The 18,866-nt window shown below is 45.3% G+C and overlaps 2 protein-coding genes and 1 non-coding gene across 6 annotated transcripts in view; all 3 read left to right on the top strand.

Moving 5' to 3' along the window:
- The first annotated feature begins 69 nt into the window (after positions 1-69).
- On the top strand, positions 70-186 carry TRNAL-CAA (transfer RNA leucine (anticodon CAA)). Its single transcript has 2 exons — positions 70-107; positions 141-186. It is a non-coding gene; the product is annotated as a tRNA-Leu (tRNA).
- A 1,933-nt stretch (positions 187-2,119) lies between these two features.
- Positions 2,120-12,898, top strand: MAGT1 (magnesium transporter 1). The gene is made up of 10 exons (XM_021525267.3): positions 2,120-2,235; positions 3,340-3,509; positions 4,303-4,420; positions 5,377-5,517; positions 6,600-6,740; positions 7,075-7,164; positions 8,369-8,432; positions 9,857-9,931; positions 10,359-10,449; positions 11,442-12,898. Exons 1-10 carry the CDS (start codon positions 2,143-2,145, stop codon positions 11,455-11,457), a joined length of 999 nt encoding a protein of 332 aa, XP_021380942.3. The 5' UTR covers positions 2,120-2,142; the 3' UTR covers positions 11,458-12,898.
- Positions 12,899-18,434: 5,536 nt separating this feature from the next.
- ATRX (ATRX chromatin remodeler) overlaps positions 18,435-18,866 on the top strand; it is a 66,761-nt gene continuing 66,329 nt past the window's right edge. For all 4 annotated transcript variants that reach the window (XM_085571012.1, XM_021525272.4, XM_021525269.4 and 1 more), the window contains exon 1: positions 18,435-18,580. Coding sequence is in view for 2 of the 4 variants with exons in the window: in XM_021525269.4 (XP_021380944.2) it covers positions 18,561-18,580 (20 nt within the window). In the remaining 2 variants the exon portion in view is untranslated. The remainder of the gene's footprint in view (positions 18,581-18,866) is intronic.

The following is an 18,866-nucleotide window of genomic DNA, read 5'->3' as shown; positions in this document are numbered from 1 at the left end:
GGCACAGAGAAGCGGGCTCAGCAGTGGCGACAGCGCTAACTCTGTCCCGAACGCAGCAGCAGTCGCAGTGTCAGGATGGCCGAGTGGTCTAAGGCGCCAGACTCAAGGCGTTCCGCGCTTTCCCGCAGCGGGGTTGGGTGTTCTGGTCTCCGTATGGAGGCGTGGGTTCGAATCCCACTTCTGACACCACTTTTTGTTTTCTCCCTGTCTCGGTTAATTTAAATAGGCGAACGCGCCGAGTTGAAACAAATCTGGGATTTCAGTGCAAATAGAAATAATTTTAAAATAAAACCTCAAGTGTGCGTAAATCCTCATCCTCCCTGGAGATTCTGTATCAGAGCCTTAGCCCACTACACACCTGCTGAGGCGTTCTCCTGTGCATTTGGATTTTAACATTTTTTGTAACACATTGCCCAGCAATTTTTAACGTGCGTGTATAACATGAAGCATGTATCTGAGGCAAGAGGACCTGAGGGTGGCAGAGCACTGGAACCGCTGCCTAGGCAAGGTGTGGAATCCCCCTCCTTGGAGACACTCAAAACCCATCTGCAAGCATTTGTGCTGTTTCAAAATGTGGATTACATAAAATTTTCTTAAGAAAGGATGTTCTTTGATGTTTAATCTTTGTGTACTTTCTAGCCTAATCAACAAGGAAGGAGATTTTAATCTATGAAACAGCAGGTATCAAGCTCTAAGTGATGTCCAGATGTTGGAAAAAAATTTACTTTTTGGTAGCACTACCTTGTTAAGGTTCAGGCCTTGTCATGTTTCAATTATCTCAGGCTTAGAGGGAGGTTAATTAAGCTTGGGAAGGAGGATGTGCCACTGATCTTGGACACAAAGAATGCAGAATTTATAGCCCACATGGGTGTTTTGCAGAACTCCCACGATAAGACACTAACAAAGCCAACTCAGCTGAAATTAGCTCCAACTGGTGAAAGGAATTCCAGCAGGGGCAGATCACAACCACCAACCCACCGACCAAAAAGAAGAGAAAGTCACAACCTGTGCACTAATTAGTGTGGCAAACAAAGACAAGCGTTGACCAATAGAAAATAGAATACTAATTAATAAGAGAACAACATTACTTGTACCTAGTGAATACAAATTCTTTTGCTTGTTAAAACCTATAAACAGTAAAATGTTTTGAGAGTTGGCATGCTTGATTGTGGAACACCACTGAGCACTCAAGGCTAGTACAACAATGATATAAATTAATCTTTCTCTGAGTGTATAATTATTGCCTTGTTGCACATCGGGTCGTGAATTCGGGTTCTTAGCAGGCAACACTGTGTCACCTGCCTCGGGTGATCTGCAGAGATGCCTTTGTAATATATGATTTAGAATAAATTCGTGCTCAGGACTAAAAAATACAGTATCTTTTTAAATAGAACCAAGTGATGGGAAAGAGCAATATACACGGATTAATTCCTATTTTGAAAGATGGTTATTCTGAAGGATTATTCTGTCTAGAAGATATGCATTGAACGATAAAATGAATATTTGTCACCAGAACAAGATATCCGAGGGGATTACTGTTAAAAAAGGATTTCAGCAGAGTATTCCAGGAAAACCTCTGCTTAGAAGCACCACAAGAAAAGAACATGCACTCATATGTGAAAAAGAACAAAAGGAAACAGGAGGACCCCGCCAAGTCTGGAAACAGTATAAAAACCCCTGTGAAATCAGTACCCTGTGAACTGCCAGGGGTACGGAGCTGCCTAGTCCGGACCCAGTTCACCCAGCACCGATCGCCTGGCTCGGCGCTGATCAGCTTGTGGCTTTTCCAATTTCACTTTGATTTGCTTTAATAAATTCCTTTAACTACTAAATGGACTGGTTCATTTATAACCCCTTCGAGCCGTACAGGGTCCGTGATGCGGCTGAGAGACACGGGAGCTGCCATCACCTCCCGGGCTCCCGCCACTCTTTCCTCCCTCAGGGCCCGCTCGGCCCCCGCCTCGGGGCTCGCCCCGCCCTCCCCTCGGGGCTCCACCAATGGCGCGGCTCCAGCTCGCCGCGCTCCCGCACGTTCGTCCAATCGAAGGCCGGCAGGGACCCTCGAGCCGGCGCCTCCGCCAATCAGCGTCTCGTGGGCGGGGCCTCACGCCGGCGGGGCGGGGCGGGCGGAGCGGGGCGGCCATGGCGGCGCTGCCGGTGCCGCTGCTGGCGCTGCTGCTGCTGCTGCTGGCGGGATGTGGCGGGCCCGGCGCCGCGGGGCAGAGGCGCAAGGAGGTGAGGCTCGCCCGGAGCCCCCGCACCGCGCCGGGGCGGGTTCTCCCTCAGCGGGATGAGGGCAGCACCGGCCAGGGCCCGGCGGGGTGGCCTGGCCTCACCCCGAGTCCCCGCCCTGAGGTTCGGCCGGTTCTGAGGGGAGCCCCCAGGGAGGAAAGGTCCTCGTTTTCAGGTTCCTTAGTTCTTGTTAGGAGCACTGGAAGAGTGTTGTCTTCTTAGTGTATGGCATTTGCGGGCGGGAGGATGAGTGGTCTTTGGTTGTAGTCACTAAGGTGCAACTTACTTCCACGCACTAGACCTGCAGGGTTTAGAAAAATCGTTCTGTATAAGTGTGTATACTTGAGTGAGTTGCGAGTCAGAGAATAATAATTATTATTATTGTCATGGCAAGATTCTTGGGGCTGCCCTGTGCACGTTCATGAGTTGGACTTTGATGCTCCTACTGGCTCCCTTCCAATTCACGATATATTATAGTGATTTTCTCTAACATATTTATCTGAAGAAAGGTGTTAATGAGTAGAGAGGTGCTTTATGATAAATGTAACATTTGAGAGTTTGTTTTAGAATTGATTATCTCCTTTTAAAGGAATATTTTAGTGTTAAGCACCCCTGAGTTTTTCAAATACATTCTGAATTATGGTTCTTTTTATCCACTAGTGCTGAAAATGAAATTTTAAGTTTGGTTCCATCTCTGATGTTGATTCCACTGCCACAATTTTTGAAAGCTGAAACAGTTTAATGCTTAGTATAGAAAAAAGGCAGTGGAGGGGATGGAGGTGGTTGGTACAGCAGAAAGAAATCCTGCAACTACTGTGGGGAGGGGCTGCTGAGCTGAGGGTCGACACCAGCCTGATCACGCTGAGTGCTTAAAGCTCTGTGTGTTACTGGGTGCTTGAAGCTAATGAATTATGTTAATGTGACTGTCAAAAGCTTCTGTGAATGCCTTGCAGAATCTTACTGAAGTATCACATCACCTGGGTGGTGTTATGACAAGCAGTGTACACGTTTGTTGCATCAAATCTAAAAACTTCTAAGACTGTACTGTGAGACAAAAAAAAAAAACAAAAACAAACCCCAAAAATGTTGCTCTGACCTGATTTTCAGATGGTGTTATCAGAAAAAGTGAACCAGCTAATGGAGTGGGCCAGTAAGAGATCTGTGATCCGAATGAATGGAGACAAATTCCGGCGCCTCGTGAAGGCACCTCCCAGGAACTACTCAGTGATTGTGATGTTCACTGCTCTTCAGCCTCACAGACAGTGTGTTGTGTGCAAGTATGAGCTCCTTTAGTCCTAAATTAGAACTTGAAAGTCATCTGATGCTTTGTAGGACACTAAGTTTAAGAACAGGGCTGCACTTTGACACAGGTGGGGGGAATATATGTGGGCAAGTTACAGTAGGATTGTCTTTGCAATTTAATGTGTGGGAGTATGTGTGTAATGTGTTTGTGAGGAAACGTAATCCTCAGTTTTATTTCCCTCCTAAAATAATCCCTGCTTTGCAGAAACAGTGTTTACTCTGGAGAAAGACAAAGTGAATACTCAACTTTCCTGTTGTAAGCTGCTGGAGAAATGTTTGTAGAACTATTGCTGGCCACGGAGCTTAAATGTTGTTCTTAGTCAATATTGCTTGGCAGTTATTTACAATTCCATATCCTGGATCCTTACCATATTATAACTTTCCTGTATTAATCTGGAGGTGGCAGAGGTCTGTAAGGGTGATTTTTGTACCTAGTCCATTGAAATTACTAGTTTCCCACCCTCTGACCTGGAAGAAAGGGCACACCTGGGCACATTTCTGTGGGCTGGCAAATCATGAGCAGCTGAGTTCCAGTTCACCTTTATTAAGAAATTACCTCAGCTTGTATTTATGGACTCAGCAAATCTTACCCTTCCACTTAAAAAAGCAGGTGCCAAATACTTCCCCTGATGGTAGATGAGTGTCTGTGCCTAAATGATTTCATTAACACTTAAACTTTCTTTTCACCCTAGAAAGTTAAGGGGGTGGGTGGGCACAGCTGGTTTGGACAAACCCATGATACAGCATCTCACTTGGTGTGTTTTCCAGGCAAGCTGATGAGGAATACCAGATTCTGGCAAACTCCTGGAGGTATTCCAGTGCATTTACCAACAAGATTTTTTTTGCTATGATAGATTTTGATGAAGGCTCAGATGTGTTTCAGATGGTAACGTCTTTTTCTCTTCTAACGTTGTTTTTAGTTTGGGTTTTGGGAAAGAGGGTAAAGATGTTAAATAATTTAGTGTAACAGTGAACAAAGGAATGAAAAGTTAAAAGCTGTCACTCTTGAAAGAAAAATGGCCTGAGCATGTTGGTAAGAATATTAACAGAGCTGACAGATGTGGAATAGGTTCAAGGAGTGAATTGGTTTCTTTGACTTTTTTCCCTGAGTTTGTCTTCTGTAATTACTTATGGTGTAATTCTTGATGGAATTCTTCTGTGGTATGTGAAGAGGCAAGATAGAAAGCACTGATGTCATTAGGAGCAGCTATTACAATTTTTAGATTACTAGAGAATGATAAATTAGTCTTTTGGTATTTCTTTTCAAGTACCCAGCCATTTTTCTCTTCTATTAACATTGTGTGACCACCTTTTTTTTTATCCAGCTGTGAGAACATTCCATGTACACTTGGAATTGTAGGTCACATTAATAGTTCATTACAGTCTTGCAGACGTTAACTTTTCTTTAAAAGGTACTAATCTCTGTTTAACAGCTATACCATTTAGGCAGTGATACTTTATTAAATGGAAGCTTTTGAACTGGAAAGTTGAAGAGAGATGTCTTTTTATTACTCTTGTTAATTTTTTCCTTAGTGCTGCATTAAAAATGTATTCATCAAGCTATGGCCTTCCTAGAAGGCCATATTTTAGAATAATATATTGTTATTTTGCAGATTTCTTTATCAAAAGTAGTATTTGGAGAAGAAACAGATTAAAAAAAAATGTGCATGAGATACAGAAATGCAAGCTCTGCTGCCTGTTTTTTTTATAAGTCACGGCCATTAAATCAAAGAGCTAACTTTTCTGATTTAGTAACAATATTGCAAGCCAGAAATGGCATAGAATTGTGTCACTCAGTAGTCCTTTCATAGGCTATATCCTCTGTGAACTCTCTCCCTGCAGCTGAACATGAATTCTGCCCCCACTTTCATTAACTTCCCTGCCAAGGGGAAGCCCAAGCGGGGGGACACCTACGAGCTGCAGGTGCGCGGCTTTGCAGCAGAGCAGCTGGCACGCTGGGTGGCTGACAGGACAGACGTCCACGTGAGTCCAGACCCCTTCCCTCAGCACCCCCGTGCAGGGCCAGCACCCCTTCCCTCAGCACCCCAATACAGGCCAGCACCCCTTCCCTCAGCACCTCAATACAGGCCAGCACCCCTTCTCTCAACACCTCAATACAGGCCAGCACCCCTTCCCTCAGCACCCCCGTGCAGGGCCAGCACCCCTTCCCTCAGCACCCCAATACAGGGCCAGCACCCCTTCCCTCAGCACCCCAATACAGGGCCAGCACCCCTTCCCTCAACACCCCAATACAGGCCAGCACCCCTTCCCTCAGCACCCCAATACAGGCCAGCACCCCTTCCCTCAGCACCCCTTCCCTCAGCACCCCAATACAGGCCAGCACCCCTTCCCTCAGCACCCCCGTGCAGGGCCAGCACCCCTTCCCTCAGCACCCCAATACAGGCCAGCACCCCTTCCCTCAGCACCCCCGTGCAGGGCCAGCACCCCTTCCCTCAACACCCCAATACAGGCCAGCACCCCTTCCCTCAGCACCCCCGTGCAGGGCCAGCACCCCTTCCCTCAACACCTCAATACAGGGCCAGCACCCCTTCCCTCAACACCTCAATACAGGGCCAGCACCCCTTCCCTCAGCACCCCAATACAGGCCAGCACCCCTTCCCTCAGCACCCCAATACAGGGCCAGCACCCCTTCCCTCAGCACCCCTGTGCAGGGCCAGCTGGGAAATGTCACTTGTGTTCTGTGCCTCCTGAGCTGCTCTAAAGAGCTCATCTACAAAATCTAGTTCAGACTCACTCCTTACAGTCTCTATGCTGGTATTCTGTGTAATGCTGTATTTGAGAAGATGGTAAAACTCATGTCCTTCCTTTTCACTCTCTGTTCCTGTGGAAGAATCTCTAAATTATTGAACAGGGTAAAATTGTGTAAAACTGAAGTTACAGTTTTGGTGGAAGAAGCATTGCTTACTTCCCGAGTCAGATTTTTTACCTAGAAAATGTGTGTGCCATAGTTTTTCCACTCAATGTGTTGTGGGATTTTTCAGCAGGAGTGCAGGTGTGATGTCTGATCCTACTGAGAGAAAATAATTCCCTTGTCCTCTGTTCAGATCCGTGTGATAAGGCCACCAAACTATGCTGGACCCTTGATGCTGGGGTTGCTGCTGGCTGTCATTGGAGGCCTTGTGTATTTGCGGGGCAGCAATCTGGATTTTCTCTATAACAAAACTGGCTGGGCCTTTGCTGCTCTGGTGAGTAATCATGACTTTTGTTTCCATATAACATTGAGTTTTGTAGCAGTTCAAGTTTTCAAAAGCTTTTGTATTTCAAAATTCTTAAAACTGATAGAGGAAGAGGAAAATGAGGTACAGTTAGCTTTGCTTTTTCATAGATTGATAACATTATATGATCTTAGTCCCTTCAGCTCACTGATTAGATGCCTTTTGCATAAAGATAAAGTGCATAAAGTAAATTCTTAGCCTGTGTTCCAAACCAGTACATTTTGGTATGAAGTGAAAAGATATCAGGGTAAATTAAAAATATAAGAAAATCCTTATTAAATAGCATTTCTTCTTTCCTTTTCAGTGTTTTGTGTTAGCAATGACATCAGGCCAGATGTGGAACCACATCAGAGGCCCCCCCTATGCTCATAAGAATCCCCATACAGGACAAGTGGTGGGTGTTGCCTTCACTTTCTTTTCTGCATTTCTGTTGTATTTCTGCAGAATAAGAGACAAACCAGAGTGCAAATTCTGCTTTTGGCTTCTCTCTTTGTGAGACCAGCCTCTCCTGCAGTGAGCAAGGCAAATCAACATGTCTTGCACATGTGTTTTATCTCCAATGGTGAAGGGATGTGATAGTTGTAAATTGCTTACAGCACAATAAAGGTATTTATAGGTTAAGTCTTAGATGCTAAAATTCCTATTGCTGAGCCTGGGAATTATGTTTTAACCTGGTCTTGTTAACTTACACACTCATCTAATGACTTCCATGTAAAACCATCTTTCCTCAAGATTCTTGAGGTAAATTAAGATCTAGTGACCTCAGATTTATAAAATCTCTTTCTTGGGAAAAACTTCTTCAACATTATTTGAAATAGACTGCTCTGTTCATAATATAGAATGAGATGCACTGTGAAATTAGTCACAGTGTTCTGAGAGCATTGCATCTGCTCAGGTGCTTGCACATCACATAGTGGTTTTTTTCATGTTTTTACTCAGGGAATTAATTTGGTGAAATGTTCTTTTGTGTCTGGTTAGATGGGTCAGGCCCTCTGTATTCTGTAGAAAGTGGATAAAACTTTTCTTTCCTACTTGGACACAACATCATTGCCATAATAGGGTGTTTCATATGGATTAAAAACTGGTGTTTTTTCCACAAATTTCAATTTTTCTGTTAACCCAGAAGTGAAAAATATTTCAAATGCTTGGTTCTGGAGCCAAGTGAGTCAGGTTCACACACAGATGGAAGGGATTGCCCCTAAACTCCTAAACTAAGCAGCAGTGTACTCAACCTAAGGATCTCAGTCAGGGTATGGATCAGATTTGGATCACATTAGGATGCAGGAGGGCCTAATCTTGTGGTATTTGCTCAGCTGGACTGAGAATCTGGACCACAAAGGTTGTAGTCCACTAAGTGCAAGTAATTTACTGTAATCTGAATGAGGCTGATTGTGCATGGTAAAAGAAGAAAGATCTTTGGTTCTGTTGCAGCTCCTCCAAAAATCAGTGATCAACAGCTGAAAGTATTTGTGCTCTAACTTCTGCTCTCTTCTGAAAAAAACAGTGCAAACCCCAGTTCCAGACTCTGTAGCTGTTGTTAATCATATCAAAGTTGTCCCCAGTCTTTTCTAAATTTTATTACTCTTTGTCTCTTACAGAATTATATCCATGGAAGCAGCCAAGCCCAGTTTGTGGCAGAAACACATATAGTTCTGCTGTTCAGTATCCTTCCTGGGAGAGGCATGTGGTTTGTGACAGATTTTTGGTCAGCAAATGCTGCTGCCTTTTCTGTGGTGCTTTGTCATGGCTTTAATTGCCACCTAACACTGAGGCAGAAGCCTGTAAAACCTTTCTGCACTGACAACTGTGCTTTTCCTGTGCCTCTGATCTTTAACTGCAATAGAAAAATATTTACTGCTTTCTCACCTTCTTGTGTAAGTACCAAGCAGAATACATCACTAAAGTTGTGGATCTCTTTGGAATCAGAAGATACTTCAGGATACTCCCTGTTCCTCTGTGCATGTCTCTTTTCAATGTCACTAATTTCTTGCTTTGTTATTGAATTCCTTCCTCTATTGTTGATCTTTTATTTTTTTGCTTACCTTCTTATAATCTTACCATTTGTTCATACTAATGATGCAGGATTTTGCCATGCTGTCAAGAAAGGCAAGTGGAACTTTCAGATTGAGAGCTTTTATTTTTCTCATTTGTACAAAAAATTGCTTCTTTGGGGTTATAAGAATGCATTAAAATTTAATGTTCTGGTTTTGTATTCCCACGTGTATGTATTGATCCACCATTTGTAGTTTTAGTAATTTCTGGATGGAGCTTCTGTCTTGTCACCTGTGTCAGCATTCCTTTGTAACCCACCCATTGCTGGAGACATTTCAAATTATTAAATTTGGTGAGGTCCCTGTGGGTTCAAGTCACTTTCCTCCTGTGCTGGAGGTTGGCTGTGTCTGAAATGGAAAGATTCCTGATGGTCCTGATGCAGTCAATGATAAGTATTTTTCCTTTCAGGAGGAGACTTGGGACTGGACATTAGTAGTGAAATGGAATGAAATCTCTGGGAATTCTGTCTTTCATTCCACCGGATTCACTATTTTGCTTTGCAATGATTCATTCTTGGCAAATGTCAGGCCTTTTGTGTTGTCTGTGCTTCTTTAATTTTATGATCTTTATTTTTTTTTTTTAATTTGAAGAATTAGGAAAGAAATATTGCCACTTGAAAGACAGCCTGTTGGATTAAATACTGCATGTGTTTTATTTGCTCTGTTGGCTGAGTGAATGCAGAAGCTGAATTATTTTGGGGATTTTCCAGTGGAGAACAGCAGTAGGAGTGGACCAAGCTCTCTGGGAAGGAATGCTGCTACATGACAAGCTGAGATAATAAATGCATGGTTTTAATTTTGCCTGAAGAATTTCCAGTTTGTATTTTAAGCTTAGCATTTCTTTTCTTTTAAAAGCTGACAATAGACATGTCTTCCAGTTGTTCTTTTCCCCCCATAGTTGCTTTGGCTGGGAAGTGTTTGATTTTCCAGTGAGTTTTAATGCCCCAGGTATGGTGTGGGAGCTGAATTTAGGGGACTAAGAGTATTGTTTTGAGTCTATTGTACTTTGTTGGTTAGCCTTAAACAGCTTTGTAGATGGTGGAGTTACTTTAGGAATGGTCCTTCTCCATGAAGCTGCTACTTCTGACATGGATGTGGGGAAAAGAAAAAGTAAGTACTGATGGCTTGCTCTCTGAGCAAAGGCACATTCAGTGAGGGTGTTTGATACACCATTTAACAGAAATGCTTTTGCACTGGGGGGTTTTGTTCACTCCCCAGCTCTAAGCTGAGAGAATTATTTGGATTTTTGACAGTTTTTGGAGTTGCTTAGCAAACTGCAAGATAAATGCTTTTGGCAGATGGAGAGAGATAAAGATGCTTTGCAGTGTTTTGCTAGTACAGAAGAAGGGACTTTTCTCAAAGCATTTATCTAAAATTGATGTAAAATTGGTGTTAATTTGTATTTCTCAATGACACGAGTAGAGCCCTCGTCTGACCAAATCTGTAAACATTGCAGAAGGCTTTGAAAACCTGAGTCCCAGAGATGTTTGCAGGGGCAGCTGTCCCATCACAGCCTCTCCCTGTGCATCTCTTGCAGTTATGTGCATTGCTGGCATTGGCTTGGTGGTGCTGTTCTTCAGCTGGCTGCTGTCTGTCTTCAGATCCAAATACCACGGCTACCCCTACAGGTATGTCAGGCTGGGGCCCTGCAGCCCCTGCTCTCCTGGCCTTTGGGGCACAGCTACACTGCTGCAGCTCTGCTGGCTCATTTGGCAGGAAATACTCCTCTAGAAATGCTCCATTCGTTTATCAGAGTAGCAAAATTGGTTGATAAAGTCAGCAGAAATAAGAGTGTTTCATGGATATTGTGATTTTTCAATGTAGGTAAAGCAAAGATTGTGGAACTCTGCTTTTCATGCCATTGCATGTTATAAAATACTTCTATTTTCAGAATGATATCTCAGCTAGTTTATACTGCCAACAAATGTATTTTCCCCCTATTTTTCCCTTTTCCATATTCATCTTCATTATTAGTCCTTTTTGTGAGAACAGGGAGGATACCTGATGCTTTAAAGCTGCCCACATTTGGGGGATTGTTTGTGTAAGGAGTCTTACACTGTTAGTTGACCACTTCTGTATATGCCTGACTGATACAGATACCTTAGGTGTGTTTTATGCATTTTATACCTTAGCTTTTATATGTTCTAAAGCAGTAAGTACGTGTTAAAGGACCAGTTTCTAATGATTTCACCATCTGCAATGGGCTGAATTTGTCTTTGAAGCTAAACCCACAGACAGATATTATGCCTTCTCTATAAGAAATCTGTTCTCATTTAAAAATATCTAAATAAAAAAACGTGTTATTTTATGAATACTTCTCAAGAGCAAAATACAGATGAAATTATTTGCTTTTTGATAACTGGTCAGCTTTTATTCTGGTTTCTGCAATGATATTAGGTACTCCTGCTGACTTTATTGAAGAGAAGATATGGTTGTCTTTGGTTTTGAGTTATTAGAAATTCATTTTTAAATAAGTTTTTTTTTACAACTTTTGTTGTAGCAGAATCAGGCCCAGTTTCTCACTCTGATTTTCTCGGCATTCATAAAAGCTAAGTGGAATGTTGCACACCTTTGTTTCTTATTAAATTAATAAGAATGCTTGTTATTTTGCTCTTTGCAGTTTCCTAATGAGTTAAAGGATCCCAGAGTCTGTAACAACAGGAAGGTGGTGGCTCTGAACTTGGATGTGGTGGAATGAGGAGCTCAACGTGTGTGGTTTGTGCTACCTCTGCTTACCCTGAGACAGTTAAACACTGAACCAAAGACAATGTGGTGCCTTAAATACAGCAAGCAATTTGCTCTGAAGGACACAGAGTGTTAAGATGCAATCTCTTTCATAAGCTTTACATCTTCTTAAACAGCTCTACTTCTAGCAAAATTCAGAACATAATGCTTAAAACTACATTTCCATGGACTAACTAGAAATGGTACTTTCAATCACTTGGATAATGTGTTTACCATGGGTTTTTTTCCCCTTGAATTATCACCTTATTTCCTGTTTGTGCATAGCAGGTGACAGCAGCTTCTCTGTTGTTCCTTTTCATGGTTGAGGAAACAGCTTCATGTACCTGGAAATCTTTTTCTTCAGCCTGTGTGCAGCCCATGGAGCATGCTCAGGTTTCAGTGAGGAATATGTGTATCCTAGAGCTGTGTCTCATTTTTGAGAAGAGTTCTCAACTATTGTATGATGCAAGAGGTTGTTTCACAGATGAAGGGGGAGTTTTCAACTCGTAGAACTGAGTTACTAATTAGTTAAATCTTTCTTTGCCAAATGCTGAAACTGCAATGTTTAAGTTGTAAACTTTGACTCAAAGCTGGAAAAAAATTCTTAGACTGGCCAACACTCACTCTTAAAAAACAAACCAAAAGTACAAATGTAACTATCTATGTGCTGCATGAATTCAGAGCTGTTAATTGGCTTTCAAGTTACTTTCTAGAGCCCTGGCAAACCAACAGATGCCAGATTTGTGGTCACTATATAAGTTCTTGCATTCTCCACTTGTTTTCTCCGTATCTTTATTCTTTGGGCAGAGATGTCTGCTCCTGGGATAAATGTTGTTACCCCAGAACACATTTGATAGCCTTACAGTTGAATGCATGTGCTGCTTGCTTTTCCCTTTTGTTCTCTCGCCTCACAAAGCTACTTTGCCTTAAGAATTCTTGAGTGGAAAACGTGCCTCAGCAAAAACTGTTGTGCAATTCAGCAGTTGTACTGCAGGAAATCCTTGCAGCCTGATTCAGTAACACTTCCTTCTGTAGGCTCTGGTGGCCTTAGAGGTTCATAGTCAGAGAGACTTTTGTCTCCTTCTGGCTCTCCTCTCTCAAGAGGTTACAGAATCTGAATGTTTGAAATTGAATCTCAGAAGGGATTATATCACTCCCAAGCAGAATGTTATGCAGTTTTGCTGAATTAATACACATCTCAAGTGCCTTAATGTTGCTAATTTCGTTGTTTGATGTTTCAACTCATTGAGATTCATTTTTCTATGCCATACAGAACTATAAGCCTTAGTGGAATGCATAAATTTTGTGCCTGACTGGATTTTGGACAAGTTTCAATAAAAATTTTTAGTCTAATCCATGCTCCTGTATCTTTTGAACTTTGACATAAAACAAGCCAACCTCTTTTTCCACTGTTGTTTCAACATGTTAATTACAGCCTGTCTCTATAGAGTAAGTAACCTGAGTATGGGTGAGTAGACTGGATTAGTAGCCTGTGTTTATGTGGAGAGTTACAGCCCAGAATGCCAGCACTAGAGAGCTGCTCATGCAGCCAACTGATAGTATAAAGATTACATGATTTTGGCTTGTCTTTGACAGCTGTCATGCAGTAAAAATCTTGGATTCCTGAAGTTCTAGACAGATCAACTCCCAGTATTTCTGGAGGTGGAATCTTGTTAGCATTGTAGATTTGCCTGGAACAATTCAGCAATGCTGTACTTGTGGCTTGTTTTCCTGCCCAGCTGGTAAAATGCTTCCCATAAACTTTTTCAGTTGTAATTTATTCTGTCCTTTTAAAACCATCCAGTTCCATATTGACAGGTTCAAACAGTGACACCTCATGCAGGTGAATGCTGGAGTCATATTTGCCTTGCACCTGAGGTGGCCACGATGTTGAGAATTTGGGATTTTCCTCTTTTTTATTCCATACTGAGATGAAAATAATGAAATCTTAGTTTGTATTCCCCCCCCCCCTTTTCCCTATCAGGGAAACGGGGTGGGGGCAATAATACAAACTAACAATGGAGTGTTGAGGGCAACAAGACAGACACAGAACTCTTCTTGAGAGAGGGGTAGGGATAGGGAAGATTGACAACTTGGAAGGGAGGAGGTTAGGGAAGGGCTTGGGGAAATTGGCAGCTGGGAAAGGGAGGGGATTAGGCAGGAGAAGGGGACAAATGTGGCTTCAAAGCAAAATGCACCACAACAACTGAGAGAACACTTGGGATAAAGGGAGCAAATGGTGTACTCTGCAGGTGAAAATGGACTCTGGTTTTGGTGGTATGGCTGGCCACAGTGAATGCTGGTTTTTTCTGCTTTTGGAAAGGAGCTGTGGTGTATTGAGAAGATGCTTTGGAATAATAGCTAGAAATAATTTAGAGAGCTCTCTGCACTAAGTGCAAGGCAAGATAGTAAATTTAAACGGGTTAATCTGTGTAATGGTGTGCATTATGTACAATTTACTGGATGTTCCTGCCTTCAAACCATTCTAGTGTTCAGCACAGAATGTGAATTTCCTGGGGCCCTGGCACAGGGTGCCCAGAGCAGCTGTGGCTGCCCCTGGATCCCTGGAAGTGTCCCAGGCCAGGTTGGACAGGGCTTGAAGAAGCCTGGAACAGTGGGAGGTGTCCCTGCTCATGGCAGGGATGAGCTTTAATATTCCTTCCAACCCAAACCATTGTGGGATTCTGTGATAGTGCTGCCTGGTGGTCATTCCTGCAGCTAAGCCTTCTACAGCTGCTCCATGAGCCCCTGTTCTTCAGGGCCAGAACTGCCCAGTCCTCCAGCAAGGTTGAAGATGTGCCCAGCTCTGCATCTGCTGTGTTGGTGCTCATGCAAACAACCTTAATTAATGCCCTGCTGGTGATGGCCATGAGGTTAAGATTCAGCCATGAGGGTAAGAACAAGTTCAGCCTCTTGTCAGGCAGGGGGGTGCCCATCCATGTTTGAGGAATATGAGATGATGGCTGGCTAGGGATTTCAGGAGGAAAATGTGGGTGTTTTTCATGGGCACAACCACTGGAAGTGTAAGTCAATGTACAGCCAGGTTTGTTCTGAGCCCTGCTCAAAATGTGTGAAAGCATAGCAGGGATTTTTTGATTCCTAGCAAATTGAAGTTGAAGTTTTAGAAGTACTGAAGAAACTTAACCTTCAAAACATTTGGAACATCCTAAGAAAATCAGATGTGTGCACGGCTTCTGCTTGTTTGAATATGCTGCCCATAGCATCAGATGATGCCAAATCGTGACATGTTGTAGCCAAACTTGACTGGGAGAGAACAGTCTGTAGTGTTCCTCCAGGGGCTGTTGGCTGTTTGTGGTAGTTTCTTTTAAAAAATACCCATTCTATAATAGAAAAATGTTTAAACTGAGATTATTTAAGAAGTTAAAATTTCCAAGTGCTTTCATCTGCTGTGAGAAATAATTCTCACAAAGGATTTGAGAAAGTACTGGCACTTGGTTTCTGTTTTAGACCTTGGTGTTTGCTATTTTCTCATGCTGAAAAAGTTTAATTCTCAACTACTAACCACTGCTCTAGTGTCTCCACACCATTTATTTGGTCTTTCCTAAGAACAGAGCAAAAGCAACACAATGAACAACTCCAGGCCCTCGAGTGAGCATCATCTGTTTTCAGTTTTATCATGCTTTTTGTCTGAGAAATAGAGAGTTTTGTTGCACATAACCTGTTCCAATTAACAGCTCAGATCTTGATCATTCCTACAAAATTAATTTAAGCACAGCCTTTTATTGGTCTGGATTAATTGTGCTACTTTTATCACCGATAATAATATGAAAGAGATGTATGTGTAGTTTGTATTTCTAGGTCAGGAGCACATCAAGTTATTAAAATATCCTCTTGTCAGTTGATAGCTATACATGTCTTTCAGCCATGTTCCTTAAAAGTAGGGTAATATGTACTTAGGAGAACTAATTGCTATCATTATGAAGAGAAACAATGGGTGTGGTGAGACTCAGCAGTGGGCTGTGCTGTGAGCTGAACTCTGAACCTGGCTCTGCCAAGGCTGTTGGGGCAGGGGAAGGCTCCTGTGTGCTGGGGGAACGTGACTGGGTGCAGGTCTGCTGGATGTGAACTGTTCCCCTGCAGATGCACCCAGTATCTCCCTGTCCACAGATTTCAGTGTACAGAAAGATTCTGCGCTTCTCCAATCTGTTTTTTGGCAACTTCATGATTTCAGGTTGTGTCTTCTGGAGTACTTGCTGGGAGATGGAAGCATTTCCATTTTTATTTTATCTCGACCTTTTCTCACAGTAGGATTCCTTTTACATCTGTGACTTCAGATAGAAGTTATGAACTGGAGACAATTAAATTTGGGTTTTTAAACTCTTTCAAATACCTTCCCCAAGGAAACAGTGAAAGAATAAAATATTACAGAGCAATAGTAATAAATCTATGTTATTCTAAATCAGTGGGATATCAGTTGGTAATGCTGACTAAATCCCTTGAGGAGGAAAATGAATGTTTTGTATTCTTATTTTAATTGCACAGCTGGGATCCTATTGCAGAGCTATGACTGGGTAATACTTCCTGTTTGCTTCATCTCACTGGTGGCAGAACACCTAGAATGGCTTTTTTCAAATTTTCATGGAATTTGTGGCAGTCAGTTAATATGGATTTTTTTTCTCCTAAAATTGGGTGAGAAGGCAGGTGATGCTTTGGTCTTCTCCAACATGAGATGGAGTTTGGTAACAAAGCTGCTGCTAAATCTGCTCTCTGCTATTACTGAATTCAGCAGATACAGGGTGCAGCTCTTGGTAAAATGTTACATTCTAAAGCAAATTATATGTAGACCTGTTTGGAAAATTCCCTGGGAGGTGTGTAAGCTTGGGTGTGCTGAAGTGTGAAAGTGCTGTTGATTCTATTATCACTGAATGAAATGGGTGTTAGGGGTTATTTGCTTGGGTACTCTCTCACGTTTCATACGTTGCTTTATGAAACCAGGTGAGTATGTACAATCTTTTTCCTTTAGTTTCTTTAGTTTTTTTCTTTAGTTTCAGGAAAAGATACTAATTTTCAAAACTGTTTTTCTTTACAATAAGTGGCTAATGCTTGTCACCTGTTTCAGATTCTGTGTGGTACTGGGCTTGGCTTTAATGAACCTGGTGAAGGCTGCTGAGTTCAGTCATCTCACAAAAGCCTGCAAAAACTTTCCCTTGAAGAGGGCTGCATTCCAATCCTCCTCCTTTCACAACGCGCTAACATCTGACAGGAGTGTAGAAGCTGCTAGTACCAGCAGGCAAAATTCTCTTGGCATACTTAGGTGTAGCTGCCAATGATGCATTTCTTTATCTACAGGGTTTTCTGATCAAAAAGGAAAAGTTGTAGCCAAGGTGGGCTGAGGCTGCCCTGGGCAGGGTTGCTTGGGGCTGCTCATGTTCAGCCTGTGTGGGGTTTATGTTATCCCTGTCCTGCTGTCTTTGTGCTTGGGAAACTCTGCTCCCAAGTTTGCTTGTGGGCTTGGAGTTCCAAGGCTGGTTCCTGCAGAGGATGAGGGTCCTGCTGGTGATCCCCGTGGAGGAGGAGGGTCAGGATGGTGATTCCTCTGAGGGTCATTCTGGTGATTCCCATGGAGGAGGAGGGTCAGGATGGTGCTCCCTGGAGAGGCTGAGAGTCCTGCTGGTGATGCCCATAAGTCAGGAGGATCACTCTGGTGATCATGTTGAAGGAGAGGGTGGTTGTGGTGATCCTTGCAGAGTAGGAGGGTTGTTCCGGGGATCCTCATGGAGCAGGAGAGTTGTTCTTGGAGATCCCTGCAGAGGAGGAGAATTGTTCTGGAGATCCTCATGGAGCAGGAGAGTTGTTCTTGGAGATCCCTGCAGAGGAGGAGAATTGTTCTGGAGATCCTCATGGAGCAGGAGGGTGGTTGTGGTGCTGTTACTGGGGGTTTGGGCAGCGGCTCCGTGTTGCTCTCCGTGCGGGTGATGTGTCGAACGCCGTGGTTCAGCCGCCGTGGCTGGTGGCAGCTGCAGGGTCACCCAAGGCTCTCCTGCGGTGAGGGGTGCCTGTCCTGCCATCCATCCCCGGCTCCCGTCCCGGTGTGTCCTGGTGTGTCCCAGCTCCCATCTCTGCTGTCCATCCCTGGGTCCTGTCCCAGTGTGTCCCGGTGTGTCCCAGTTCCCGTCTCCGCCGTCCATCCCCGGCTCCTGTCCTGGTGTGTCCCGGCTCCTGTCCCTGCTGTCCATCCCCGGCTCCCGTCTCGGTGTGTCCTGGCTCCCGTCCCGGTGTGTCCCGGTGTGTCCCAGCTCCTGTCTCTGCTGTCCATCCCCGGTTCCTGTCCCGGTGTGTCCGGCTCCCGTCCCCGCTGTCCATCCCCGGCTCCTGTCCCGGTGTGTCCCGGTGTGTCCGGCTCCCGTCCCCGCCGTCCATCCCCGGGTCCTGTCCCGGTGTGTCCCGGTGTGTCCCAGTTCCCGTCTCCGCCGTCCATCCCCGGCTCCTGTCCTGGTGTGTCTCGGCTCCTGTCCCTGCTGTCCATCCCCGGCTCCCGTCCCGGTGTGTCCCGGTGTGTCCCAGCTCCTGTCCCCGCTGTCCATCCCTGGCTCCCGTCCCGGTGTGTCCGGCTCCCGTCCCCGCCGTCCATCCCCGGCCGTGCCAGCGCTTGGCTCCCGCCGCCATGGCCGCAGCCGCGCGCCGGGGCCCCCTGCTGGGCACAGGTGTCAGTGCACTTTGTTACCAAATGATGTCACGGGCCTTGGCCCCTGACGCCAGCGTGACGTCAGCCCCGCCCCAGCCAATCAGCGCGGGGAAGGTTGGGATGGTGACGTAAACTGCCCTAGCAACAGTCGTCGCGGCGCCGACCAATCAGAAAATAGCTGTGGGCGGCCGTGAGCCAATGGGAGGCGGCGGAGGAGGACGGCGGCAGGAGGCAGGTCCCCTCGCGCTCCCTCCGATAAGATGGCGGCGGCACTAGCGATGGCGGCGGCCGCGGCTTTGTCTGCGCCCAGCGCCTGAGCGCGGCGCCGGCCCGGACGGCCGCTCCGCTCCGAGCAGCGGCGGCGGAGTCATGACCGCAGAGCCCGTGAGGTACGGCCGGGCCGCGCCCGGCGGCGGCCGCGCGGGGCGGGGCGGGGCCGGGCGCGGCGCGGGCCTGGCGGGACGGGCGGGCAGCGCCGCGCTCGGCCCGGGCGGCGGGGCCGGGCCCGGCGCGGAGGGCGGGCGGGGCGGCGGCAGGGCCCGGGGGCGGCGCCGCCCCACGCGCGAGCGCGGCGGGCGCTCCCCGGGCCCGCGCGGCCGCCGGCGCCGAGCGGAGCGGCGGCAACCGCCGGGCGGCCGGGGAGCGGCGCGGAGGGAGGCGCCATGTCAGGCCGCG

This window comes from Lonchura striata, chromosome 4A, assembly GCF_050655825.1.
Source record: "Lonchura striata isolate lonStrDom1 chromosome 4A, ASM5065582v1, whole genome shotgun sequence".
In the NCBI taxonomy this organism is placed as follows: Eukaryota; Metazoa; Chordata; class Aves; order Passeriformes; family Estrildidae; genus Lonchura; species Lonchura striata.
The sequence above is the reverse complement of the archived record's forward strand: the minus strand, read 5'-3'. Positions and strand labels throughout refer to the sequence as shown.

Excerpts from the sequence above, each read along its gene's own strand:
- MAGT1 (XM_021525267.3), top strand. The coding sequence starts at position 2,143 with ATGGCGGCGCTGCCGGTGCCGCTGCTGGCGCTGCTGCTGCTGCTGCTG. Across the intron at positions 5,518-6,599 it reads CTGACAGGACAGACGTCCAC|ATCCGTGTGATAAGGCCACC; the intron begins GTGAGTCCAGAC and ends TCCTCTGTTCAG. Across the intron at positions 9,932-10,358 it reads GGATGTGGGGAAAAGAAAAA|TTATGTGCATTGCTGGCATT; the intron begins GTAAGTACTGAT and ends CATCTCTTGCAG.